Source organism: Colletotrichum costaricense, assembly GCF_030867565.1.
Source record: "Colletotrichum costaricense strain IMI 309622 chromosome Unknown Scaffold_3.1, whole genome shotgun sequence".
Taxonomy (NCBI): domain Eukaryota; kingdom Fungi; phylum Ascomycota; class Sordariomycetes; order Glomerellales; family Glomerellaceae; genus Colletotrichum; species Colletotrichum costaricense.
Window position 1 is genome coordinate 2050019 of NW_026848232.1, and position 26032 is coordinate 2076050.

Genomic DNA, 26032 nt, shown 5'->3' on the forward strand with positions numbered 1-26032 from the left:
GCATTGAGTTGCGTAATTCTTGAGAACAAGGTAGAGCAACGGCTCAACTCTAATCTTTTGGCTTTTGTCTGAGGTGAATGGTCAAACATCAAGTCAACCCAAGATTGGCAGTTCCCAGAATGAGCATCCAACACTTGGGGATCGGAGTGCTTCCCCCCTGGCCCAAACCTTCAACTAGCGAACCAGCCATCCCAGTGAACTCTATCTAGGAGACCCAAATGTTGGCGATGATCAAAAAGTCGGAGTCAGGCTCCAAGAACGAGGTTTAGTCAGCCGACGATTTGCTCCATCACTCGACAACTAGGCCCCTCACATCCCCGGCCTCCCCATCCGTCCCCCGGAATCCTCTCCTGCAGTTCCATGTCACGCCCCATCTCCCAAATCCACTATTCAATACTGCTAGCACCGGCATCTTGCTGTATTCTTTTTTAGCTCATATTAGACTTGTCGAGACATCTTCACAGTCTCCTACAGTCTCTGGCAAAAATGCCGCGCAGACGAGATCCCTCAAAGCAGGTATCTAGACGAAGCCACCGCGGCTGTCACCGCTGCCGTCTACACAAGATCCGGTGCGACGAGGCGAAACCTCACTGTGGGCCATGTACTTCCCGTGGCTACGCCGACTGCGTCTACGCCCAGGTCCTGAAATGGGAAACGGACTACGTTGGTCGCGCCTTTGGGAGGGCCGGCGTCTGGTCGAAATCTGGGACGGGCGGCAATAACAAGAAGAAATCCGCGACGCCGCCTTCCACCCTGGACAACTACTGGTGTCTCCCTACCCACGTTCACTCTTTTGGTTTCTTGAACTCCTTCATCACCGACTTTGAGAGGGAAGAGTCTTCGTCGTCCTCCAGTGATGACAGCTCTACGGATGAGCGCAAATCAGCAGCTCTTACACTGAGAAAGAACTTGGGCTGTATCAACCGGCCGGTGAGATACGTTCAACTCGACAGCCAGGCCGAATCACATTTGTTATCGTACTACCTGGATCGAATCTGTCCCATGACAGTCCCATGTGCTTCAGGCGAATCTCCCTTTTCCGCACTCATCTTCCCCTTCGCCGTCTCATCCGCCTCGCCAGCCCTCATGCACGCCCTCCTGGGCCTCGCCGCTTCACACAGAGCAAGATCAGACTGCACATATCAGCCGGTAGCTCTAAGCTACTCAGCCAAAGTCATCCGATCGCTGCGCTTAACCCTCGAAAATAAGTCGTCCATCGACATCGCAGCCAACTCGGAGATCCTCGTCCTGATGATGCTGCTCTGCCAGCTCGAAATCATTGCAGAGTGCGACAAGCGCTGGGTCACGCATCTGCGCGGGGCCCGAGACCTCATCAGGTTCAGACGCCAAGGCATGACTTCGGACGCCGCCAAGATGGCGGCGCGGCAGCAGAGTCCGTGGGAGCGAATCATCAAGTTCACCGAGCGGTATTTTGCCTTTTACGACGTCATGGGACGAACTGCGTGCGGCGAGGAGCCCATTTTCGGTAACGACTTTTGGTCCGCGCAGGAGGACGAGGGGCTTGATCTCTGGATGGGCTGCTCGCCGCAGCTGGTCAGTATCATTGGCGAGATTACGGAGCTCAGCTTCAAGTACCATCGCATGTCATCTTCGACGGCGGAGGACTGCTGGCAGGATCTTGAGCGCCAGCGGATCAGGTTGACTTGTCTGCTCCAGCAGTCGCATCTGAAGAGCGATAGCGCAGACGAAATCATTAGGAATACCGTCGAGTTGAAGCGGTTGACGGTAGAGCTCTACCTTCACTCTGCTCTCAACGACTCAACTCCCGCGACGCTTGTGATTCGGCAGAACGTGAAGAAGATTTTGCGTCTCGTCGCGGTGTTGCTCGAGGCGGATGTCAAAGCTGGGCTCACATGGCCGCTCTTCATGGCAGCCTGCCAACTCGATCCCACAGAGGAGCTTGAATGGGCCGAGGGAGATATCGAGGACAGAACCTCACCCCGCTACGCACGTCCATTTGTACTTTATGTTCTCGACAAGTTGGCAGATTCGCTCTGCAATGTCACTCGGACCCGTTCCGTGATTGAAAAGGTCTGGAAACAACGCGAGGCGGCATCGTTCTTGTCATCGGATCGGCAGCTATCCCCCAGCCCCAAGGCTTTTAACGACTGGGCTCGATTCGTGGCACCATTCTGCCATAATATTAGTCTGGCTTGAGCTGTGTAGCTCGGGCGGTATTGCCTTCGAACCTGCAAATCAGTCCTCACGGTCATTTATGCGGAGGTACACCTCAGTTTCTGTGATGTATTATGCTTACGAGTAACGGCGACATGCGAGCGTTTTGGACTTGGCGCAATGCGTTCATTAGTAGTAGTATTTGTACCTGATTTGGTTTTGCTATTGGGAATCATGGCTTATCAGTGCCAGAAAGTTACAGGGAATCATTCAGACGGATGATGGATATCAGGAAAATACCTGGCTAAGACCAGGTTGCTGGGCCAAATGTGCCATTTGACGGCACAGCCTTCAAGGGAACGCCTTGGCCGTCGATGGTCGAACGCTGAACATTATTACCCCACCAGCTTAGCTGGACACCGGGGAAAACGAGAGCAAAGAAGATGACGATGGCGGATATGGCTAGGCCAGAGTCGAGAGCGGCAGATAGGACATAGTTGTACTGTCGTTACCGAGTCAGTATGAGAACTAGTCACCTAAATTCGGGATGCAAGTCGTTGCATTTGAACTCACCTTTGCCCACCATTGAGGGAATTTGCCCTTGAGCCACTTATTAAAGATGAAGGAGACGACAAAAGCCGAGGTGTAGTTGATCCCTGTGGCAGGAGGAACGTTGCCCGTTCCTGCAAAGAAGAGAGGCCAGTGAAGGTATCTCAGGAACTTATTTTCTGGGAATCTCTTCTTGAGGAAGAATGTCACCACGGGTAACAGTGCCCCAATCCAGAAGAGATGCAACAGACCAGAATATATCTTGCCAACGCTGTATAGCCGTGCTGGGCCGATGGCACCCCAAACGATGCTCGAAGAGAAGTTAACCCGTCCTTGCGGGCAGGTGTAGCCATTGGGCTGACTTTCGTGGCAAATGTCCTTGACATGGTTCAGCATCCACAAGAGAACGGCATTCTGCGTGAGAGAGCCCGTGACACAAGCCGCCAATTGGGCTACAAACAGCGTTCTCCGGGGAATCTTCATGTACAGGCCGAGCTTCATGTCCGAGGAGAAGATCATGGCCTGGCTTAGACCCGTGTAGGCGTAGAACTTGAAAATAAGCATGACGATAGGCTTTCCCGGTATGGCGTATCCCGAGATGATTTCGCCCAGGACCGTGAGTACGTTGCTGTTGAGGTTTGCGACGGCGTAGACGCTGCCGGTCGGGATCAGGTAGATCAGAGCTAACCCAAAGGCCACGAAAACGCCCCAGACAGGCATTTGGGTTTTGTAGACCTCTTGCACGATGATTGTCAACGCCAGCACGGCGGCCGTCATGATGCCGTACCACCACCATGGTGTGTCTGGGTATCTCTCGATCAGGCGGGTGTGGATATCCTTCTTCCTGCTCGGTTTGAGTGCGCCGATGATGTCTTTGTAGTAGTTGATGAAGATGTACGTCGGCACGCAGGTCATTGTCGCAAATGATATGCCATAGCTGAGCGCGAAGGTGACGGGCATGAAGAGGGGGCTGTATTTCTCGTACTCCTCCACGATAAAATTGCCATCTTTGCCTACTACGCGGGTAGCATTGTAGATCTTGCCGGTGTTGTCGTAGGTATCTGCGCCTGAGAAGGGGAGGAATGCGGTATACCACGTATTGGTGTAGTATAGAATCGGTGTTACGAGAGCAAAGAGGATGACCCATCCAGTAAAGACATTAGCTTGCGCCCAGAACGGAACGACCAAAGGCGACCCATTATAGGCGATCTGAGACCAGTCAAAGGTAATGGGCAGATAGGCCAGGCCCGTCGACATGCCGAATAGATTGTTGACCACAACGTTGTCTGCGCCTTGTCAGTGGAACTGAATAATCATCATACAGGTATCCGACTTACTCGGAGCAGCCCAGCAGACAAATGCAAAGGTGCTCAGACCAGTAAACAGATACCCCGGAAGCCAGTACCAGAAGAACCCCCCGACAAAGATATAAAGAAAGAACCGATATCTTGTGATCCTCCAACCGTCTGCTAAAGGATTCGCCCGGCCATGAAGTGTCTGAAACAGCGCAGCATTGGCCAGTGTCGATGGCCAGATCATGTGAGGAGGCTCTACGATGAAGCGATACGCCAGTCCAGCCATACCAAGACCGAATAGCTGCATCGAGAGGCCTAGCAGGAATTGGTACGCGACCGGTGTGTCGAGCCCGTAGAACGCCGACGCCTTCTGCGCTTGAATGATGTCAGTAGCCCACGAAGGTCCAAAAGATAGGTTGGACATGATGGTGATGACCGCGTGCTCCTTAATGTTGAAGTAGTGGTCCGGATTGATCACCAGGTCCCAGCGGCCGAAGACGCGCACCTTTTTAACTGGCAGGATACGGGCCACGGCGCACCCGACGGGGTAGGCGATGAGTTGTGCCACCAGAGACGAGATGGTGACGCCTGGGTACCTCATAGAGAAGAACTGGTTGATGCCGGAGCCAACCATGGTGAAGAGGACGCCGAGAACCCACATGCGGAGCGTGTTGACGGGCATGGACGGGTCGTCCGTGTTAGGCACGTTAGCGCGGACTTCGGGGTACGGCGAGTTGTCGGACTCGATGTCAAAGTGCTCCTCGATCTCGTCAATGGCGTAGGCCATCGCCTTGTCTAGGTTTTCGGCATCGCGAGCCTCCTCGTCGGGATGCAACTGCGGCCCTGGAGAGGCCATGGCCGTCTTTTCGCCGTGCTGGTCTGTTGTGCCAGACATGGTGGCCGAATCTTGGGCCGGAGAATGTTGATATAAACGAGTGGATCGTTGAACTGGTCTGATCGATGCTACTGATGTGGAACGAAAACTTTACATAAGTCGTTATATACTATTTGCCGTCGAGCCGAGTATAAACCTCATTCGGAACGAACTACTTGGTATTGACCTTCCTTGGAACTGGTGGACCCATCCGTTGCACTCAGTCCATCTTGACCCGATCTTCAGACCCCGCAGTCAAGATAGGCTTTACGCTGGTGTTTCCCCATGGTACACTACCTACAGCGGAGCAGGGGAGACAATACTGTGGAAGGTCCAAGCTATCTGGCCCGTGCTGCTGCAACGGGATCAGAGGCTCGTTTCTAGACATTGTTGTCGTTGAGAGATGGTAAAATGCACGAGTAATGCGGAGTCGTAAAAGCTTGTTGACATTTTCAGGGTTCCGATGTTACATCTCCGAGGTTGATGAGGCGGGTGAGGATGTCCAAGATGGACATGGTGAGGCGGAAGGGAAGGTCCAAGCCGGCAGAGACCCCTGAGATCACCTGTTTGGACGTGCGCTCTAGCGGACTGGCGCCCCAACAATGGCCTAGTTAGTAACTGTGCAGGACGAGGGGTAAAACAATGGGCCAATTAGATGCCCATGTTTTGACCAAGTCGATCCTCTTTCATAGAGTTCATGTAGTCTCGGCGTGTTTGTACCGACTTGAGGACTACATATCTCACCGAGATACGGAAACTCTCTCAGACATATTTCATCTTTGAAGGAGTGATAGTTTGTATTCAAAGTCTGCTCCCTTGCACAAAGATAATGGTAATCATTCGTCAGCCATGACCGTCAATACCCCGCCTCTTTCAAAGACCTCGAGCATTGTCATTCTGGGCGCGTGAGTCTAACATAACCATACCAAATCTGGGCATTACTGATCAGACCTTATCAGTGGCACCTTTGGCATCAGCACCGCATATCATCTTGCCAAGCGTGGCTACACCAATATCAGGTGTCTCGATCGTCATCCCATACCAAGTCTCGATTCTGCAGGGTATGACCTGAACAAAATTATTAGAACCGAATATGATGAGCCGCTGTACACGGAACTGGCGCTCGAGGCACTCAATGCTTGGAGAAGTTCAGAATGGGAAGGAATCTTTCATGAGACGGTTGGTCGACGTTTCCCACAATCATTATCGCACATTTCAGCCCCTGATAACCTCATAGGGACGCATCGTGACAACTCTGGGGGACCCACTAGCAGAGAAACACCTCAAAGAGTCGTATGAGAATCTCAAGAAGGCTGGACAGGCTGATAGTCTCGAGCTGGTGACGGGCAAAGAGCAAATTGCCACACACGTTCCGCAGCTCCGTGATGCAGACGGCATCGAAAACTGGAAGGGCCTTTGGAACAGCCAAGGTGGCTGGGCCCATGCCAAGAAGTCTTTAGAGAAATGGGGTAAAGCAGCACAGGATATGGGTGTTGAATTCATATCAGGACCTAATGGTACGATGACTGGGCTGAGCCTTAATACTTCGGGCAAGCTTGACGGGATCAAGGTTGCGTCCGGCGATGTTGTGCGTGGGGACAGGTATATCCTCTGTACAGGGGCTGCATCACCTGAAGTTCTACCTGAGTTGTCACAGGAGATGTGGACAAAGTGCTGGTCTTTGGCTCATATCGAGCTGAATGATGAGGAGATTACCCAGTGGAAGGGGATTCCCGTCGTGGACAACTTTGAGCTGGGCTTCACATTCGAACCAGACGCAGAGACCAGTAGGTTTATACGACAATGAGAGACAAGGATCTGTATACTGACATTGCTTGCAGAGTGGATGAAGATCTGTGACGGATCCCCAGGTTACCAGTACCGAATCGGCACGTACACTGATCCCTCGGGTAAGGTAGAGCACTACTCAATTCCTCGATACGCGAGTGCACACCCCAAAGACGGAATACCCGATGAAGCAGCTACAGCAATCAGGAAGTTTATTGATACAGTCATGCCACAGTTCTCTGGTCGACCGCTGTTAGGTGCGCGAGTCTGCTGGTGCACCGACTCTCCGGACTCTCACTGGCTCATCGACAATCACCCGAAATATCCATCGCTACTTCTGGCGACTGGAGACTCTGGTCATGCTTTCAAGATGTTTCCCACCATCGGCGACTACATTGCAGATGCCTTGGAGGGCAAAGAAAGGGGATTAAGAGAGGAATGGAAGTATGGCAATAGAAAGTCGAAGCCTGTCGCTACTAGGCCTGGCACGGAGGTGAAAGACCTCAGAGATATTATGCACCTGGAGGCTGCATGATGAGCGAGGAAACCTTCTACCTTGAAGTTGGGAGACTTGGGGCTTGAAGACAGCTTGCAGTCTGTATTGCTAATATAAGAATCGAACGTGTCCAAAGTACGCTCAACAAACAAGAGAACAGCGTGAAAACATCATCCCCTGGGACTGCGATGATCCGGCCATGGCACCTCATACTCGACCCGTGTCTCTGTTGTGACTCTGATACCGCTCATGCTCGCCACTCTCTGCGGAGGGTCTTCTTTTGAGTCATGTTCTCCCACCGGCTGTATCTGGTCGACAAGGATTAAGGCACTATCATCTGGGTCCCTTGGGTTCGACTCGATGATATTCTCGCAGCGACTTCTGCTTTGTTTGCGAAAAGCATTTCCGGACCAAAGCCTCGCAACATCTTCTCTTGACCCATATTTCGGCATGTCATTCGATGATAGCGACAAATCATCATGCCAATGCAGCTCGTATGCCTCTGACTGAACGTTGCGCCTCTTCTTGTTGGCTTCAATTGTGGTAGAGTAGGGATTTGAGTGTTGGTACTTGTGATAATCTGGCGTTGTCTTCTTCGTCTTGGAGCCGCGTGCGGCGACGTGGGAAGTCACAAACATTGGCAGATAGCGCACGAAGAAAGGCTTAAGTGCCGGGACGGAGGCACACACAATTCCAGCGTTGACTTCGATGGATGCCCAGTTCAACTGCCTGTCAATGTCAAAAGTGTAATCCTTACTTTTGAAAAGCGGCGGTAGGAGGATTGTACGTCTGATGGCACATAGACAGACACTGCAGAGACGTCAGCATGCGATTGTGCACCTTCGCGTGAGAAGTCGCTTACAAGCCCCCTGTTGCAAATAGCAGAATCAGCGACAGCTTTTGTCGGGCTGCCATCTGCAGGGGGATGATGATCTTCAGAGGAAGAATAAGGCACACGACATCCATGATGATGTTGGTAGCACTGAGCACCAAGTAGACGGTGTTTTTGTCGATGCATATCGCTCCCTCTCTAGCCGAGAGATCCCATGAAGCCTGGATTGGCCTGCAGCTGAGGATGATGAGAAAGAGGTATGCCAGTGCGTACGAAGAGGCGAAGCCAATGAGGGTCATTGTAATAATTCTGAACCACCTTTCGGGTGATAGACGCAAGTACAAAACGAGGAGTGACAACTTCGCAGTAGTTACACTTAATGAGTAGACGGCTATCGCAATGATGCTGTGCTAGATCATTTTGTCAGTCGGGTGCGTCTGTGGAAAGAACAAATGCTGAGTGGAGATTCATCTGACAACCTCAAGAGAGGGTTGTAACTTACAAGCAGGAATGAAGGTGAATAGTCAGCTCGCTCGACTTGCCAAAAATGAGTACCCACGCCGAGCTCGCACACTTCTGGAATTAGAGGCGCCCTGCATAGTAAGTGGTCGGAATAGTCTCACATTTGACGGATAGTCCATAGAAGATTATGGCCAGAACTAGCGAGATGCCGATGAGATCTGGGTAAGGGCTCATTAGAACAGAGTTCACAAATATATGTTAGGAGAATACTCACAGTCATCGGGACCAAGACCTCTTCTCACCAGGGATAGCCTTGTGAAGGCTCGCAGACCGACAAATATGATGGATAGCGAAGTCAGCGTTCCACCCAGTATCAACGCCCCGGCTGTAATGGTGCCCGCATCGAATCGTCCTTGACCATCTGGCGGCTCGGCCATGTACCTGGGCTCGGAAGAGGCCATCGACACACCCAATGACGACCAAGCCTTCAAGGCCGATCACAAAGAGGTTACTGGTGGAAAAGGGAGGTCAAGAATAGTAGAGAAGCACAAGCCACGGCAGGACCAAAACTCAGTATCCGGGAATTTGGGCTGTTTTATTCCTGTGGAATGGTATGCTGGGGTCTTGGCCATCCCTTGGAAACTTGTGTCACTCCACCGGGCGGCGTGATGCAGGCCACGGGGGAGGCTCCGTGCTGACATCAAATTGACAAGCAAACCTGAATGCTCTCGCAGAGTGTGCACTCCCAGCAGAAGTCCTTCTTTTTTTCACAGGGCATCTTTCGCGAGCTTTGAGTGGACAACCTGCCAAGCGGAATCCATGTAGTCTCGAGCGTACCCGCTCAACCGGCTGTTTGTGATGCATTGGGGAAGAAAATAAGCAATATGTTGTCTGAGATTCGAGCTTTAACCTAGGTATACCCCTCCTGAAAACTTGACAGGAGAAGTGACATTTGACAGCTGTCAGTGCTTTGCCATTGCTCAAGACCCTCTTTTCGGGTTTGGGGACTTGGAATCGAGGACGGTGACACCACAATTTCCGCTCGGGTGTAATTCACATTCTGACTTGGTTTCTCACCTTCTCTGAGTGGTCCGAAGTTCACTTCGCAACACCTGGGGATTTCCTTGCCCCCTTACTGCCCTAATACTGTCCGGGGGCAGTCATTCTCCCCCTTATGATAGTGAGCTTGTCTCCCTTGTTCAGCATCCACCGTTCTACGGACGACGACCTGAGAGACTAGGGGGTGTCAGGGTTGGATATTCGAAAAAGAAATAATGCTCACTATTTGGAGGTTCTGCCAGTGGTCGGCTCAAGTTATATGGGGCTCAAGGCTCTACAGCCAACCCTGTAAGAGTCTGGAAATGCACTGATCGACTGGTATTGTGCGGATGCCCATAGCAGAAGACCTCTTCCTAAAATAGATTGAGAAAGATAGAGCCATAAATCCTTATGTTTCTATTATGATCATAAGGCGTCATTGAGTCAGATTGTATGCGATCTTTTGAAGCTCAGTATGTGGTTCAGAGGATACTACCATTGATGCTAATGTGGTTGACTCCCTCGTACTGATTTCCTAGTTATCTCAAGTAACTCAGACAACGTGGTCTTGGTATTGAGATCCAGCAAACATCTCCCCACTACGATTTCTAAATCCTAGATCTACTATTGCTCATCAAAAAAAATTATGATTTGAGAGACAATTCTGTATTCACTGCCAAAAGTCCTAGCCATCAGCCTTCGGAGTACACGTATGACAAGCGCAACTTAGCATTGCCTCCGTTGTCGGATGTAGGCCAATAGCGCATCTAACACCTGGTGATCGGTTGCTATATTTTCCTAATCTCGCATGAAGCCCCGTAACATGTCTGTGCCGCTGCTAGGAGTTGAAGTTTACTTCCCTAACTTACTTCAAGTCGTTGGTTGGGGGTTCAGACTTATCAGGTGAACCACGAAACGTTAGCAGCTGGTTTCCTTGACTCGCAAGGTGGGAGACAAGAATCATATCCGCTCTAAGGGGTTGTCAGGATTCCCTACACGGCACACTCAAGTGGGTGCTGCCATTCTCGTGTGTTTTCCCCGGCCAAATGTTCAAAGACCAACAAGATAATCCGAGTGTCTTTCATTCCGGAGGCTTTTGGCATGTCCACCACCCCCCCCCCCCCCGCGCGGGGGGTATCTTCATTTGGCATTTTGTTGCCTCTCGTCATCGTAATGTAAACATGAACCCACGTGCTGATGCCTTTGTGTGAACTTAGACGCCGCAATCAATCATGGAGTTCTAACTGCTGTAAAGGTGAAGAAACTTCAATTCCTCATGGAAATTGTGCCGTTTTGGTGGGAGATGATGGGTGCATGGACAGTGGGTTCAATGTATTGATGCTACCCCTGGCCTGTTGGCTTGAAGTGTATCCTTCCAAATCTCCATCTATACTCCCTGTAATAGTCGATTTGTATGTCATTTGCGTTACGGATTGACTTGTCGTGCTGGTGGGCGATTGAGGAGGCGCACTCGGTGTCTGACGTCTTTGTCCGGCCGATTCGTTGGTTGCTCCTGAGAGAGGTCTTCGCGATCCTTGGCTGCCATACCTGGAAGTTCCCGAGCATGCTAACAAGGGCCGCATAATCGGCACACATGCGCAAATGACTGCAGACGTTGGCTCGGCCATACTTAGGAGAACGAGCGGCACGGCTTGGTAGAACCCATCGATCCCGCTTGTAGCAAGAGGCAGGCTGACTATTCTCAGCACGGAGATCGCGCTGGTGCTGCAATTTGTTCAGGAAGACGACCTTTGAAGAGGCAGGTTATATTACTCACAAGATTCCCACCCCAAAACTGGAGATTAGACCAGCTTTTTGCATTGCTGCAAGGCGCATCTGTCCCACAAGTGCCAGCGGCAGTATGAAAATGACGATATCCGTCGAGAGATGTACGGCGGCGTTGACGTAGCCAAATATCAGGTATGCCTTTTCCCCAGGCGAAGGGACATACCCCGGCTTCAGAAAATCTCGCATAACGATTCCGCCGAAGATGAGCAATCCTATGAGTGCTAGGAACATGATGCCCAGGAAGATGTCGCAGAACAATATTATGTGAGGCAGAGCGAATGCTCGGCGGAACTGCAGTAAAAACGTTGCTTTAATGAAACCGAAAGATAATTGGTACATAAGGACTGTTGTAACCAAGTACTAAGACCGACGTCAGCCAAAGTCTCGCAGGCTTGGTGCCGACTGTAGATCATGTGTCCTGTTGACTTACACGAGGATTTTGCTGTATCTGATCAAATGTTGATCTCCAAAGGTGCAGCCCAAGACTACCATACACTACATCTGATGAAGAAATTCAGGATCAGTCTATTCGCTGACTGAAATATAGTGAAAATCCAGCAGAGTTTGACTTACTGCATAGTACCATGGCTCCTTGGACAATCACGAGCATCTTGTATGATAGTGTTAGTTGTCATTTGGGGGACTTCATAGCGGGGCAACCTTGAACTCACCGAAGACCACATGAACACAGAGTCGTCGAGTTGCCATCCTCTCAAGAGGTAACCCCTGATATAAACCCGAATGGCCATAAAAATGGCAATCAATACGATGAACATTGATGTAATACCGATGACTAAAGGCTGCCTCGTATCACTTGGCAAGAATGCTCCTGGCCCAACCACCCCTGACGGTATAGTTGTGTTGCTCATACTGAAGCCCGTGGTCGAGACCAAACGAAGCGAAGTAAAGGACCTGCCAAGATCTGTTGGTTTTGTTTGCTCGATATAGGCCGTGTAAAGAGAGTCGTACACATATGTTTTCATGAATCCGATAGCATTCCAGAAAGACCCCTGCGTCGTGAAGTTTCCAGGCTCACACGCGCGCCCGAGTGCTTGCGTATTTGTCGAAATATAGGAAACCGTGAATCAGAATTCAAGAAGAAAGAGGAGATCGGCGTCACTCTTCCTGAACCGAACCCCCCAACTTGAGGACCGGTGCGGTTGAGTCGCTGCTATGTATCGGGCTGGCCGCATTTGGTGGCGGATGTGTCTTGGACTGATGTGGCCGCCGCAAACTGCCGCGTATCTGCAATCCTAACCCGCATGCGGCTTCGGGGACGCCATCCGTACGCCGTCGATCGAGGCAAGCACCAACTATTTGGATTCTCTTCGGTCTATTCCTCGTCAATACCCGAAGACTGTGAAATGGCATGCGCTACTTCTTTGTTACTGATCGTAGCTCTTGCGTAGCGCACCACGTTTCATTCGGCTCTCTATGCGGACCAGTATCTTGACCTTGAGGGCCAATTTTGATGGTGCGCGCTTGTTCTTTTGATGAGTACAACCGCTTACACATGGACTGTGAGGCTACTAGCACCACCACCGCCAAGCTACATCGTCTTTTCCGTGGCTCATAGTCAGTCCGGGTAAAGCGGTAACGACCACCTAAGTTATGAGCTTGGTAGCACAAATATTTACGGGGCAGTCGATTTTATGTACCCAGTTGCCAAAAAAAGTCTCCCAGTATATTACGTGTCTCAACTATATAAGATATGCGTCTAATGCTTTATGATCATCACCCCATGTCGGATGGCACCTTTTAGTATGCCATAGAATGCTAAACCCTTACGCCATGCTTCAAAAATAACAAATAATCTTCCCGAATAATTCCAGAAATTTTACAGACTAGGCTTAAATCTGCCTCTGATCCGCTCGCCGAACATGTAAAAGACGAGAGGAATGGGGATGAGGGCGACCGAGATGAACGCTAGCAAACTGTTACCCCATCCGAGCCCGAGGGCGTTGTACATTTCTAAGCCTCCAAGAGGAAGGAGCGCACCGGCTAAAGATCGAAGAACAGCTAGCGCGGCAGTGACAGAAGCTGCATATCGGGGGTATGTGTCGAGGAGGTAGTTCTGAATGCACATCTGTTCCTCATGTCAGCCAACACCCTTCCATTCGATACGCATTGGGGACTTACCATTACACCCATAAGTCCAATGGCGAAAATGACAACTCCAAGCATGGGAACGATAAAGTGAACACCCTTATCAGTTGTCCATCCATAGATGAAGAGACCGATTGGCAGAACCACACCGCAAGGCATGGTCAAAACCGGAGTAAGACGGGCCTCGGGTCTGTGAACGAGCCCCTTCTTCTTATTACTGATGACGATGAAATCGGTGAGCGCACCGAAGGTGCCGACACCAATCATCATACCGATACCGGCAGGAAGGAAAGTGAGACCGATGGTTCCCTCATCGAAGCCGTATTGATCTCTGTAGACGAAGGAGAAGGTTGTGATGAGGAGGTAGAGGATACCGTATGTGATGGCGACGTAGAGAGCCATGAGAGTGACGATCGGTGTGACGAAGAGGAGCTTTATAGGTCGGACGATGGCGTGCTGGAACTTGTGCTTCGTGGTTTGGCCATCATCGAGCTTGCTTCTGAGGTTCGTGTTGCCAGTTTCCTTGCGGAGCCTGGCTACCTTGCGTTCGAGAATGAGAGGGGCGAAGGTCTCCTTCATCATGAACCAAGAAAGAGGAATGAAGATACCACCCTACAGCTTGGTCAGATTTCGTGCACTGCTTGGCTTTCAAATCTCTCGGAGGAATACATACCACAATAGTCACAAGCCAGTACACCCATCTCCATCCAGCAGCCTTGATCAAGTAGCCTCCGGCAACGGGACCAATACAAGGGCCGAGGAGGGGTCCTAAGGCCCAAGCGGACATGGCTCGACCTCTCTGCTCAATTGGCATGATATCTGCAATACTGCCACTTCCGATGGTGACTGGCACCGCACCAGCCAAACCCATAAGGAAACGGAACGCCATCATCATGGCCATGTTTTGTGAGAGGGCCGTGCCGACGGTGAAGATGGTGAAGAGAATGTTGCCGTAGATGTAGAGCCGTGCGCGACCAAAGACCTCACTCATCGGAGCGATAATGAGAGGGCCAAAGGCAAAGCCGAGGATGTAAACTGAGACGACGAACGTTGCTACCGTGGCCGAGGTCTCGTGAAATTCAACCATGATTTTGGGAATACCGGGGGCGAACATGGAGGATCCCTGCGAAAAATGTCAGCTTTCAGTCAGCTTAGAAACGCGTTTCCAAGAGAGCTTACAAGTGGTCTGTTGAGGTTAGCTGATGGGCTTCGTCTTTGGGTTCTGGGGTAGAGGTAGAACTTACGTGACAAAGGTTAACATCGAAATGGTAGCGATATTCAACCACTTTTGCTTCATGGGCCAGTTTTGAGGGTTTTCAGGATCGTCAGGTCCGTCCCAATCGACGACGTTCGGGTCGTGGTGTGCTTCCTTGTCAGCATCTTGTGTGTTTTCTTCTGGCTCCTGGCGAGACTCGGGTCTGATGGTTGCGCCTTCGAGATCCGAGGCGTTGGGGCTGATTCCTTTCTCAACATCCACTTCTCTTTGGGCAGAGTCCGAGGACTTGAGATCCGCCATGGTGTGCTTTGAAATTCCGGTGCTACGCCTGTGTGTTGGTAGCACGTCTGAATCGATCGTGTAAGTCGTTTGCTGTGTGTAGGTTTCCGGGAGAATGGTTCGGCGTGGTCGTTATTTGTATGTAGAAACACGAACTTCTTGGCTTGAGCCTCAAGAATAAAGCTGAAAAAATCAACGGGAAGAAGGTTACATTATATTCGTTGCGGGAGACCTAGAAGCGCATAGCAACCCCGGGTCTTGGAGAAGGGGTTCAGGTCCGATTGCACAAAGTTGTGCCATGGTTGGACCATGCGCCGCACTAGTTCGTTGGTTTCTCCATCAGCACACCACGAATTAAGAATCCGAAAGCGAGATTCCCTGATAATGCGATCGCGAGCCTCTCAGCGATTGGACGACACTGATGGGCGCAGGGATCATACCCCCTTCAACATTAGACGGCCTGGAACCATTTGATGAACAGAGGCGGCACTGACATGTCAGGACACGGGGCATTGCGTACTGATGGCTTGTTCTGGCGCAGAATTTTCCTCGCTTTCTCGTTCCAACTGTGGCTTACCAACGTGTCGGTGTCATTCCAGCCTGATTGCTGTCAGGAGGCCGAGCGCTTCTGTCAAAATATTAGACGACCAAGCTTGGGTTACTGGGAACTGCCTAGACCACCGGTGATTATTTCACTCCCTAAATCCGGGGGGATGGTAGCCTCGACATCTGAGTCCCTATGTCCGTATCGTCAAGGAGCACAGAGATAGACATCAATAACTTGAATTGTCGTGCTGAGCTAGTAGAGCCACGTGTATGGCGGATTACGACTTGAGCGTGGAACACAAGCTAACAAGTGCTTAAATGCCCATGATGCCTCAAAATGGGACAGTCGCACGACCGCGTCGGGCTCTCTCCTTATTAGTATGTTGTGGCACATGGAAAGCACCATCAGTCTTTGACCGTATTCGAAATAGTATGCATGTTTTCCCCAAAGAATTCACGCTGTTTGTCCCCTTAGTCTTCGGGATAGGTCATTCGGGCCCGGAGTTGCATAAGTCAACCGGAGCATGCATAACTCTCGCCGGAAGGTGGCGCTCCCGCCGGCCAGGCCCCTGCGGGGAAATCAACACTTTAAGATTGGCATTCCCATTCTCATCCCCGAAGTAAGACGCGGATCCTGCCGCAGCGCGGGCTCTTACAAGAGCCCGCTCTTTTGAATCCCGTTCTCTGTCCAAGGCAGAAGCTGCAAAACGACAGCGAATGGGATTGAAGGGTTTGTACCTTATTTGTCTGTTATATGACCCCAGCTGTCGGAATTAGGGTTACAATCCGGCGAAGCTTCGATCCTGTGCCAGCTTGCCAGGAGGCACCTCACTGAGTGGTACTACAGGGGCCAAACCTGAATACGCGGACTGCTAGTGTTATACGAGGAAGGGGCTCTGAAACCAGTCAACCACACTCTTGAACCCATCCCCTACAAATATCTGAGTTGGCGGCCTTTCACAGCGCTCCGTCTGGCGTATTTCCGTCTCAATTTCTCTCTTAAATCCGTTCATCTTACTTGAAGAATCTATCGAAATGTAGCAAACCACTAATGTGCTTCTTGCAAGTTTTCTGCTTTCAAGGTGATGTAAGATAGTCGACTGCTGAGTATTGATTGGAGTTGAAAGGTGAGCAGCACTATCGTTCTCATTTCGGTTGTTCGCGCGCATGTTGTTTTACACATAGACGATTTCATTTCCAGTGACAGAATCTACAGTTCGTCGCGCATCATTACGTTACTACATTCAAGTTCAGATTCGGGGCCAAGCTCCGAGTCTGCTGTGCCCAAGTCGAACGCGACAGCCGTAGCCTTCGGTACGGAGCTGGAAGGAGACCGCTTCCTCCGCTTGCTCCTCTTAGCGGCGTCAAAGAAGTTTTTAAGGCGGGCCCTAATACCGGGCTGTCCACGGAGAATGTCGATCCTCGATTGAGCGTAGATCCTCCCAGTATCAAGCATAAATAAGCAAACTTTGTGGATATCCCAGCATCGCTTTCGTATAGCTGAACTGGCCACAGATTGCTTGGTGTGACTTCTTAGTTCGCATTCGCCCATCACTGAGAGTGGCCCCTAGTCGTTAAACACGGTCAAAAACTTCATATTCATCACATGCAGTCATTTCTTTCTCAATTTACATCACCCATCCCCTGCTTATCAGTACAACGGGCTACTCCTTGGGACGCCCATTCCCGCGCGCTTACCTAAGACGGAATACTCCTTTTCACACCCAGCTGTCTTCGAATTCGATCTTCAAGAGTCTGAAGTTCTACCACAACGAATATTTGACTCCCACGCCAGAACCACGAAGGCTCAATGACGGGGCGAAATGAGGTCATGATACATTCTTCCTCCTGGGCCATATCTCCTACGGTCATAATGCGCGTATCGCCACAAGTACTCTCTTGACCGTTGAATTACCGGCTGCCTACGTGGCCTTGATTGTTCTTTTTGCTGATCCTTTGACGCTGTTATTCCCGGGTTTCCTAAGCTGGAATCGGGCCTGCATTGATGTGTCGTAATCTGAACTCATCATCTTCCGTAGCCGCGTTAGACTTTCCTTAATGAGCTCCAGGAACAATGTATCTTATGCAAACAAGCGGTAATACTGCTAGTGCATCGCTGATGCCGACCAATCTGTTTCTCATCAATCGCAGTCAGTAACTACGGCTTGGCAAGCGCTCATCTGGGTGATCTAGAGTCTTGCTCGTTCTATCTATGGGATGTGTTCTCGTAAAGTATCTTTTCCCAGACCCTGAGAAGAGCTCTAGCCTATAATGAATGAGTCTCTTTGGCAACTGTTTCTGAGATTGCTACCCAGACTTATAAGGCCGACGTATGAAGATTAGGGCTTCGGCTGGTTGATCATTCTTCGGAATAGATGGATGGAGGTCTTGATATAATACCAGCCGCCATGAGATTAAGCACAGGATTGACAACCTCGCCGCTCATGACTAAAGTGACGTTCGTCGATTGTAAAGACGCGCTGATAAAGACGAATATGTCTGACGTTGTCGAAGTTCGGATCATAGACGTGATATCTTATGTAAACTTATCCAGCCTAGTAATGACATTAAGTAAGTATGAGGCCCTGTGTCATTTCATGTCTGAAGCACTACATTCCCCATAAGAGTAGGACGTCATGAACTCAATTGAAAATGACCACAAAATGGTTCAAGGGTTTATAACGTAACTTTTAACATAGCTCGTTAGAGATAGTGCGGTCTGCAGCAGCTCCCTGAGATGCGATAACTGAGCATAAGGTGGTTGAGTGAAATCATTGATGGATCTTACACGGAAGATAGGAAAGGGGATGAGACTGAATGAAAAAGCACCCCTGTGAACTAGTCGAAAACTTCTATGACCCGAATCAATCAAAAGTTTTTTAGTCGGTGATCATCACATACCTGAAGGTTGAGTTAAAAGAACAAGTCCGAATTTATTATGCAAGTAAAGTCGATCGTGAATGCTAATAGAAGGAAATGCGAATGCATGGCTGAGGGTAGGATCGGCCTGTCAGGCCGGGCCGGGATGATCCCTAGCTGTCGCCCAAAGCTACGTAATGACTTGCATTAGCGAATCTTCAGTGGGCATGCCCGCCACGCCGCGGCCCTGTCAGTGACCTTGCGCCATCTCCCCACTGGCGAAGGAATCTGACAGAAACATCACCACTTGACGCCCACGGCCTCAGCTCCCACGCCGCGTCGCCGCGAAACGATGAACGCGTCCACATGTCCCCCAACACGCCCGAAAAGTCGGCGAGCCCAGCCGAGGTAGCATTTGCCAATGACGCCGAACCATTTGTTCCGAAACTCTTGATCAACGACCTGCTGCGCACCCGCTACTGCATCCCTGGTTCCATCTTTCTTGTTGAAGACGTCGAGTCGCTCCCGGTGCCACGGTCGAAGCGATGGAGGGCTATACGACTAATGCTGGGGGACGGTGAGCTCTGTATACAAGCTCTTCTCCGGGGGGAAATGCATCGTTTCCTGGACACCAGAGCTGTCCGCGTCGGCTGCTACGTCCGCTTGGGGGAATTCTCCATTCGTCTACAGGATCTCGTCGGGCATGACGGTCGCTCTGGAGGGACACGCCAGATGGTATACTTGGTCGTCCATGATCTAGTCACGGTTGGATGGCATAGAGCTCTTACGGAACCCGACGCCATATCCCCAGAACATGAAGTTGAGGACGAGATCGTCTTCGATAGCGATGTGGAATCTGTCGCAACTCCGACAAAGGCACGACAAGCAAGACCGATCTCGATACCTACATCGACACAACGCCCGAGACCGCAACACGTGCGTTCGATTGGAGCAGCCGGGGTAATCGCGGAGGCTGACGATGAAGACGAAGATGGTTTCGAGGTTATGCAAGTATCGGAGACAAAAGCAACTCAACGTAGGGTGCAGGCCAAGAAGGGAGGTCCCGTGGCTTTGCCGCGCGACTGGACCGATCCGAACACGCCCCTAAAGCTGACCTCTTTACGATCCATCCCGAACTTGCCCTACAAACAAAATTGGTCTGTCAACGTTCTTGCAGTCGTCGCCTCACTATCCGAAATCGAGCCGTCCCACATGCCACCGCATCACACGCAACGGACTGCTCGACTCGTCGACCCGAGCAGCAGCAAGCAAGTCATCTTGACCGTTTTCCTCGACGCCGAGGCCTTCACCCCCAAGATTGGGAGCGTTGTACTCCTCGTCGGTGTCAAGAATCACCGCTTTGATGGTGGCTGCCTCAAGAAATACGTCAGCGACAAGCCCAAACCCGGTAGTAGGTGGTGGTTTGAGGAGCCAAGACAGTTTGACTGGTGTGACGTGGACGGGCTGAAGCAGTGGTGGGAGCAGTCGGGCTTGCAAGGAGTCGCAGTCGACGGCTCATGACTCGGGAGGAACACGCTCGATCTATACACATGATTCCGATTGATACGTACATGAACGTCAAGGATGTTAAAGTCTTGGTACCGGTTTCAGACGCTACTGACTTGGGCTATAGATGAGCCCGACATATCTACTGCATCAAGATGGGGGTATGCCGACATGGAGGCAGCTTCAAGAAGAACGCGGGAATTGCTTGTCTATCGCTCGCCGAAAGGTCTCTCTTGCCGTCTACTCCACACCCCAGGCACCAAGAACGTTCCGTCCACCTCCATTCGTGCCTTTGCCGCTGAGCGCCTCAAGCCGCTTTACCCGATTTACAAGCAGACCAACGCATATAGGTCCTATGATTGTGCACAAAGTGATGGCCCACGTCACGATCAAGAACATCTCCGAAGGCTGATCGGGTGCGCCTGACCCGCCGCTGAAGATGCCGGTGCTTTCGGCTAGTGCAGAGATCAAGTAGCCAATCTCACCACGAGCGACCATCGCGAAGGCGAGGATACAGGCCGGATACACGGAAACCGGCATCTCCGGCTTGGGAGAAGCATTTTTCGGAGTTTTTCCGGTTTGTCGCAAGTCGAGCGGCTGAGGCGGCATCTCTTCCGTTTGACCATCTTGCGCACCCTGCCGCGGCTCCTGGTCCTGCTGCGGCTGCTTTGGCGGAGAAGTCTGACTGTTGTTTGCTCCCGAATCCGATGCTGTCCCGGCACATTGTGTTCCGGGTGCGAGTTTCTTCGACTTCTGCTTCCCTACACCGGATACCTTTTTGGTGATCCGCTGCACGGTGCGCAACGGACTGGCAAAAGACAGCAGCCAAACACCACACATTAGTTTGCCAGCCATCATCAGGATGGTGTAGACTATTCCACGCCAAACAATGGGACCGGTAAACATCCTCGTTATCGGTACGGAGAAGCCGATGGATGCCTGTGGGGATTAGCATCTGATATCAATATAAGGATATTCACCATGGGGACTTACGAAGAAGAAAGGCTTCAGCACGTGATCAACGGCCTTGCTGTAGTAATGTTCGTAGATCTCAATGCCTGTGTTGTAGGTATCCGATTCGCCATTGCTTGGCATCAGAGTAGCTGCAGGTGGGATCTCGGAGCTCGACTGCCCTGGGTTATTTGCAGAGAGAGCTTCCTGGTTGTCTGCAGCAGATCCGCCTTGAACTATGAATGCTTTCTGCTTTCCCTTTCCGCGAGATATGGGATGAGGCACCTCGCTGTCCCACCAACTGATGGTGGCGCCCGCGACATATGCCGCTAGCAAGGTCGACGTCCCAGCGAAGGCCCCTCCCATAATGAGCCCAAATAACCAGCACGTATGAATGACGAGAGCAGTCTGACGCATACGAAGAAGCTGGTCAACCTTGGACCCAGGGTTCTTCTCTCTTATCATATTCAGGCGCAATGTGATCGGGCCCACGACGAGCTTACACACCGCCGGTACAACGGTCGCGAAACCCAACGAGACGAGAATCGGTCGGACCACCGTCACGGCGTTGAAATCGCTGCCGCCGCCACCACCGAGGTTGGACACGACCTGAACCATGATGAGGCCGACGACGTCATCCATCATGGCAGCGCTAGTCAACACGACTCCCATGCGGGTGGTCGTGAGGCCGCTCGTGCCTAGAACCGTAAATGTTGTCCCGAGACTGGTCGAGCAGAGCGCGGCTCCTGCGGCGAAGGCCTGTAGCGGTGTGGCGCCGATCAAAGAGCTCAGGCTGAAGGAGAGTCCCATGGGGACAGCGATGCCAGTGACGGCGACGCCAATTGAGAGTAGAAGATTGGCTTTGAGGGACTTGAAAGACGTGGAGAGACCTCCTGTGGACAAATTATGAGTATCACAGTGCTGGGGTATTGCAAAAGATGAACCTTACCTTCATAGACAATCAGAATCAAGCCGAGATATCCCAGTTGCACCATCGAGTGCTCCATCTCTTCGGAGAGCCATTTTGCTCCTGGCGTTCCCCATGCGATACCGAGGAATACCTGACCAATGAGACCACAGTAGACGAGCTTGTCGAGAGCGTAATTTACGGAATCGAGGAGCAGGAGGAAGCCGGAGAGGATGGCGATGGTGGTGATGGATGGCTCATGATAGGCCAGCGAGGATGCTGTTACTGCCATAGCTCTGCGTGGTTTGATCAACGATATCTTGAGAGGAACAGAGACGTTGGGTCTTGGGGAACAGCCATATCACGTATGGCAGCTGGATTTCGTCTTCCCTTATCAATTGACCGTTCCAATATCAGCGCGGGATCGCTGTTGAAAATAGTCGCAAATTGGAAATTGATGCAGATCTTGGCGATGGATATTAGACTCTTCCCCTTTGCTGACTCATGAGCAACTCTCGGCGCATGACGTCACATGATCCCATGAAAACACAAGAGCGCCGTCTCTCGCCAATGTTTCCTAGTAGTTCAAGTTGTCACCCAGAGTTGCAACGGAAACTTTGTTGGTGGACTATTTTCAATGTTCGAACAGACTGTTCCAGCCAGGTATATTATAAAAATGAGTAACAACGCGAAAACACATCTCGCACCTGAAATATGCCATAATGCCAAAACTCCAAGGCTAGACCCGCTGCCATCTGCCAAAGTCTCGTGTCATCCAGCCACGGTGCGCACCCCGAAACCTCGTCTTCCAAGTTAGTAAGCCCTCCCGGCGAATGTTTTCCTGATTCGGCCAAATCCAACTTGCGGAACGGATTAGTGCAAAGGCGCCCGGGTGCTCTTCTCAGAAAACAGGGCCTCGCTTCGCTTAACCTTCTTCCCCTTCCCCTTCCCCTTGCCACCCGCCGGAGGCGTACCGGGAGCAGTAGCATTCTGTCCCGGGGCCGGGATCGCGCCGCCGCGGTTGAGGCACGAGTCGTTGTCCGGGTTGGCGACGTTGATGGGCACCTGCAGGACCTGTCCGATCTCGATGAAATCTGGGTTGGCGATGTTGTTGAGCTTGGCGATGTTGCAAATGCCCGAGTTGAGGAGGCGCGCGATCTGGCCGAGGGTGTCGCCTTGGATCACGGTCAGAGTGACGGTGCGGTTGGCATTGTTGACTGCGCCGCCGCCGCCGGGCGGGGCGGCGGCAGGGTTGCTTGTCAGAGGGGGAGGCGGCGTTGCTTGTCTCCTAGTTGGGGGCGGCTCGGAGCGTGTTGGTTCGGAGCGGGAGAAGAGGAGGTGGGAGAGGCTGCGAGTGATGAGGCCTTTGGGGTCGACTTGGGCGTCTGGTTTGATGATTGGGTTGGCTTGCGCGATGCTGGCGACGCCGGCCAGGGCGAGGTAAAGGATTGAAGAGCGCATTGCGTGGATGCTTTGTTGGTGACTGAAGTCGACGTATAGAAGGAGAGATATAGTTGAGTAGTTGATAGAGCTTTGACAGACTGTTCGTCGACTGAAGGAGTGGCAGGTTCGACGGCAAGCGCAAGAACCTTGGTCTTTGAGGTGTGGGATGCCGCGGGGATATATGGTGACTGAAAGAGCGTCTGGTCTGAATGTTGGAACAGGGAGACTGTGGTCAGAAAAAGAATGGCTTGGCCCTTGAAAGAACTGAGACGATCCCCTCCCCTCGTCTGTCAAGTCAACTTTATATCAGAGGCAATACCGTTCCTCCAAGGTATGCCACCCTCTCTGAAAGTCGCCGGACTGCTTGGAGCCAGGTCCGCCAGTATGCAAGGTTGGATGCGATTGGTCAGAGGACGGGAGTTCGAGGTTGAACTGCCCACCCCGGCATGCTGCCAGATCCACCTCAATGTAACCTGCTTAATAGACACTAAGCCCTGCCGCCCGCCCTACGATGTGTCCCATCGATTCGGTATGGGCGGAAGTCGGCGGGCAGGAGTTGGTTTGCGAAGCGCGGGAGCGTTGGCTTCAACGTCGCGGAGGGGTGAGGGGGTTCCATACAAAGGCCGCCCGCGAACGCCGAAGACAGTAGCCAAAAGCTAAAAATATGGGGGGATTTTAGAGAGATGCGCGTCGTAGTAGCGAAGAGAAGACACGCTGAAACGGCAGCCCAGTGCTTCGACAGTGCTGCGGCCGACAGTTGAGTCAGGTTCCAGCTCACAGTCGCTGACCTCAAGTCAATCGAAGCACTGGTTCTGCAGTGCTTCAAAGTCGGCAGGGGAGAGCTGCCTAGGATGGGACAGACGGACCCAGCAACTTGAGACGGCGTCCACACCAGTTCCCAGACGGTCTCTCGCATCTTGTCGAACTCTATCATCGCAACCACAGACAACCTCAGAGATGTTCTGCGAGTATCGCTCATTCTCGAGTCAGGTTCCGGGACGGGATGAACGGAGCCCAACTCCTTAGTCCAGCCCAAGCTTTTTTAGCGCATAGGATGCTGAGGTTTCCGGTTTGCGTGCTGTGAATTTACTGCTCTGCAAGGAGGTCATGCTTGTTTCCAGCAATTGATGGTACCAAACCGATCTCGGATCTCCCTGCTTCAAGAGGTGAGGAAGAGCCACTTGAAATGACCCCGGCGTCTAATCGCCAATGAGAAATTCCATTTCTTCTAGAAGTTCCGAGGAGTTCTGCATCTGTTCTGACGCACGACACTGCCACCCTGCAGACTAGATGATTTGCGGAAGAAATGTCACGATTTATAGCACGTGGTAATATCCCAAGTTGCATGGCGACTTTCGTATCGGAAATACTATGTTGAGTTCAGCGTGTTCCTGGCGCATGTTGCGCGTACCGTGTAATTAGAAATTTGTACCGTATCGTGTGATCTTCATAGAAAGCCTGATCCCGTCAAGTTCATTTTTTTTTTCGCGCCTGTTAAGCCGGAGAAGGAAACCACAACGGTAAGGTCGAAATGTAATAACAATCTCTCTTCGGAAAAAGACACACTTTGTGCAGGCTTTGCAGAGAGCCAAGGCAGCTTTCGGCAAGACAATGGCAGACTGCTCGTAGCAACAATAAATCTAATAATATTGAGATTCTTTATTGTATTACTTCGTAGGCTAGCAGTTAGGAGGTTAGTAGTTCAGGGCGTGAAATAATGCTTCTTCTTAAGATACTTTAGTAGATTTCCATCCTAAGATCTATCGACTTGTCCATCCCCACAACATCTCTGCCCTACTCAGTCCATTGTTTCTACCTACAATGGATCTCGATAGTTAACCATGTCCCAACGAAAAGATCCAATTTAGCTCTGGGTGTAAATCTTATCCTTGCTGTTCGTCTGAACCTGCGAGCACTCAAAGCAAGTGGAATCCAAGCCACCGTAGTGATGGCATTGATTGTACATCCATTTGCCGTCAATTCTGCCGACCTTGCGTTCGACGAAAGAACCACCGAAGCGAGGACCTAGCCCCGACGCGTGCCCGAGCCATATACCAGGGGCATCTTGGCCTAAGATTGATCAGCCACATATTAAGACGGGAACGGTATAAGGTGAACGTACCCCACTTCAAAACCTCCTGGTTTTGATCATGTACACGTTGAGTTGCGTGGACATATATGGGGAGGTCAGTACCACCTTGACGAGCGCAGTAAGTGCGAAGATCGGCCGAAGCGAAAGAACTGGATAGGAACGTTAACTTCTGAGAAGAGCCCAAGGTAGTGAGCTTACACTAAAACGCCAAAGATAGCAAGTACGTGAGTAAGGAACTTCATCTTCAGAACTCGAGTATTGTAATGCTAGGAAATGGTTGCGAGTTTCAAATGTAATTCTCTAAAGTGGCGAGATGGTCAGCAGAGGGAGAAATCGGTTGGCCTTATATATATCTGCAAGAAGGATTGCTACCGGCCCTTCGCTGCGTCTGTATTTTACTTCAATCTCACAGTTCATTTTTCAGTTCATAAAAATGCGTCATGTCTTTGGGTTTCCGTCTTTAGGCCGTCTCTCCTAGATCATCTTATCTACTACTGTTTGTCCCCAACTTTACTCAAATTACTCTTATTGAAGGTTTAGAAAAGCAGGCCGGTGATGCATCAGTCCCCCTTCGCTAAGATGAATAGGAAGGAGCCTCCGCGAGTTCCGACATTTATCTGCCAAGTCAAAAGGATGAAAAGGACACGGACTAACTGAACTATAATAGATAGAGAACATTGAACACAGAGAATTTGTTCGTTTGAGGAACTGAGTAAATGTGGACTGGCCGTTATGATTACTGGCTTTAACGAGGATGCAGGTCATCCGACGATCCTTTGAGAAAACTGACTCCGGGACTTCGGAAATGATGGTGCGTTGAGAATGGGTGAGGGTTCGACATTAGGCTAGATTCGAGTCGGGAATACGAC

The 26032-nt window shown here is 51.2% G+C and overlaps 9 protein-coding genes across 9 annotated transcripts; 3 read left to right on the forward strand and 6 right to left on the reverse strand.

Moving 5' to 3' along the window:
* Positions 1–486: 486 nt before the first annotated feature.
* On the forward strand, positions 487–2178 carry CCOS01_03516 (uncharacterized protein; the record flags this gene model as incomplete). The annotated part of the gene is made up of 1 exon (XM_060451702.1): positions 487–2178. The coding sequence occupies one exon, from the start codon at positions 487–489 to the stop codon at positions 2176–2178; it is 1692 nt and encodes a 563-aa protein (XP_060317967.1).
* Positions 2179–2440: 262 nt separating this feature from the next.
* CCOS01_03517 (OPT family small oligopeptide transporter) lies at positions 2441–4875 on the reverse strand (the record flags this gene model as incomplete). The annotated part of the gene is made up of 3 exons (XM_060451703.1): positions 2441–2638; positions 2710–3971; positions 4023–4875. The coding sequence occupies 3 exons, from the start codon at positions 4873–4875 to the stop codon at positions 2441–2443; spliced, it is 2313 nt and encodes a 770-aa protein (XP_060317968.1).
* An 828-nt stretch (positions 4876–5703) lies between these two features.
* CCOS01_03518 (FAD dependent oxidoreductase) lies at positions 5704–7177 on the forward strand (the record flags this gene model as incomplete). Its single annotated transcript, XM_060451704.1, has 5 exons — positions 5704–5759; positions 5814–5873; positions 5940–6033; positions 6092–6641; positions 6696–7177. 5 exons carry the CDS (start codon positions 5704–5706, stop codon positions 7175–7177), a joined length of 1242 nt encoding a protein of 413 aa, XP_060317969.1.
* Positions 7178–7308: 131 nt separating this feature from the next.
* On the reverse strand, positions 7309–8893 carry CCOS01_03519 (uncharacterized protein; the record flags this gene model as incomplete). Its single annotated transcript, XM_060451705.1, has 5 exons — positions 7309–7948; positions 8001–8380; positions 8473–8543; positions 8594–8650; positions 8707–8893. The coding sequence occupies 5 exons, from the start codon at positions 8891–8893 to the stop codon at positions 7309–7311; spliced, it is 1335 nt and encodes a 444-aa protein (XP_060317970.1).
* A 2350-nt stretch (positions 8894–11243) lies between these two features.
* Positions 11244–12127, reverse strand: CCOS01_03520 (uncharacterized protein; the record flags this gene model as incomplete). The annotated part of the gene is made up of 4 exons (XM_060451706.1): positions 11244–11618; positions 11689–11759; positions 11832–11868; positions 11930–12127. The coding sequence occupies 4 exons, from the start codon at positions 12125–12127 to the stop codon at positions 11244–11246; spliced, it is 681 nt and encodes a 226-aa protein (XP_060317971.1).
* A 968-nt stretch (positions 12128–13095) lies between these two features.
* On the reverse strand, positions 13096–14880 carry CCOS01_03521 (major facilitator superfamily transporter; the record flags this gene model as incomplete). The annotated part of the gene is made up of 5 exons (XM_060451707.1): positions 13096–13344; positions 13398–13976; positions 14038–14487; positions 14544–14550; positions 14609–14880. The coding sequence occupies 5 exons, from the start codon at positions 14878–14880 to the stop codon at positions 13096–13098; spliced, it is 1557 nt and encodes a 518-aa protein (XP_060317972.1).
* A 3750-nt stretch (positions 14881–18630) lies between these two features.
* On the forward strand, positions 18631–19785 carry CCOS01_03522 (uncharacterized protein; the record flags this gene model as incomplete). Its single annotated transcript, XM_060451708.1, has 1 exon — positions 18631–19785. The coding sequence occupies one exon, from the start codon at positions 18631–18633 to the stop codon at positions 19783–19785; it is 1155 nt and encodes a 384-aa protein (XP_060317973.1).
* A 225-nt stretch (positions 19786–20010) lies between these two features.
* Positions 20011–23089, reverse strand: CCOS01_03523 (sodium/hydrogen exchanger family protein; the record flags this gene model as incomplete). Its single annotated transcript, XM_060451709.1, has 4 exons — positions 20011–20709; positions 20764–21614; positions 21671–21972; positions 22539–23089. The coding sequence occupies 4 exons, from the start codon at positions 23087–23089 to the stop codon at positions 20011–20013; spliced, it is 2403 nt and encodes an 800-aa protein (XP_060317974.1).
* Positions 23090–24935: 1846 nt separating this feature from the next.
* Positions 24936–25405, reverse strand: CCOS01_03524 (uncharacterized protein; the record flags this gene model as incomplete). Its single annotated transcript, XM_060451710.1, has 3 exons — positions 24936–25141; positions 25194–25312; positions 25362–25405. 3 exons carry the CDS (start codon positions 25403–25405, stop codon positions 24936–24938), a joined length of 369 nt encoding a protein of 122 aa, XP_060317975.1.
* Positions 25406–26032: the final 627 nt, after the last annotated feature.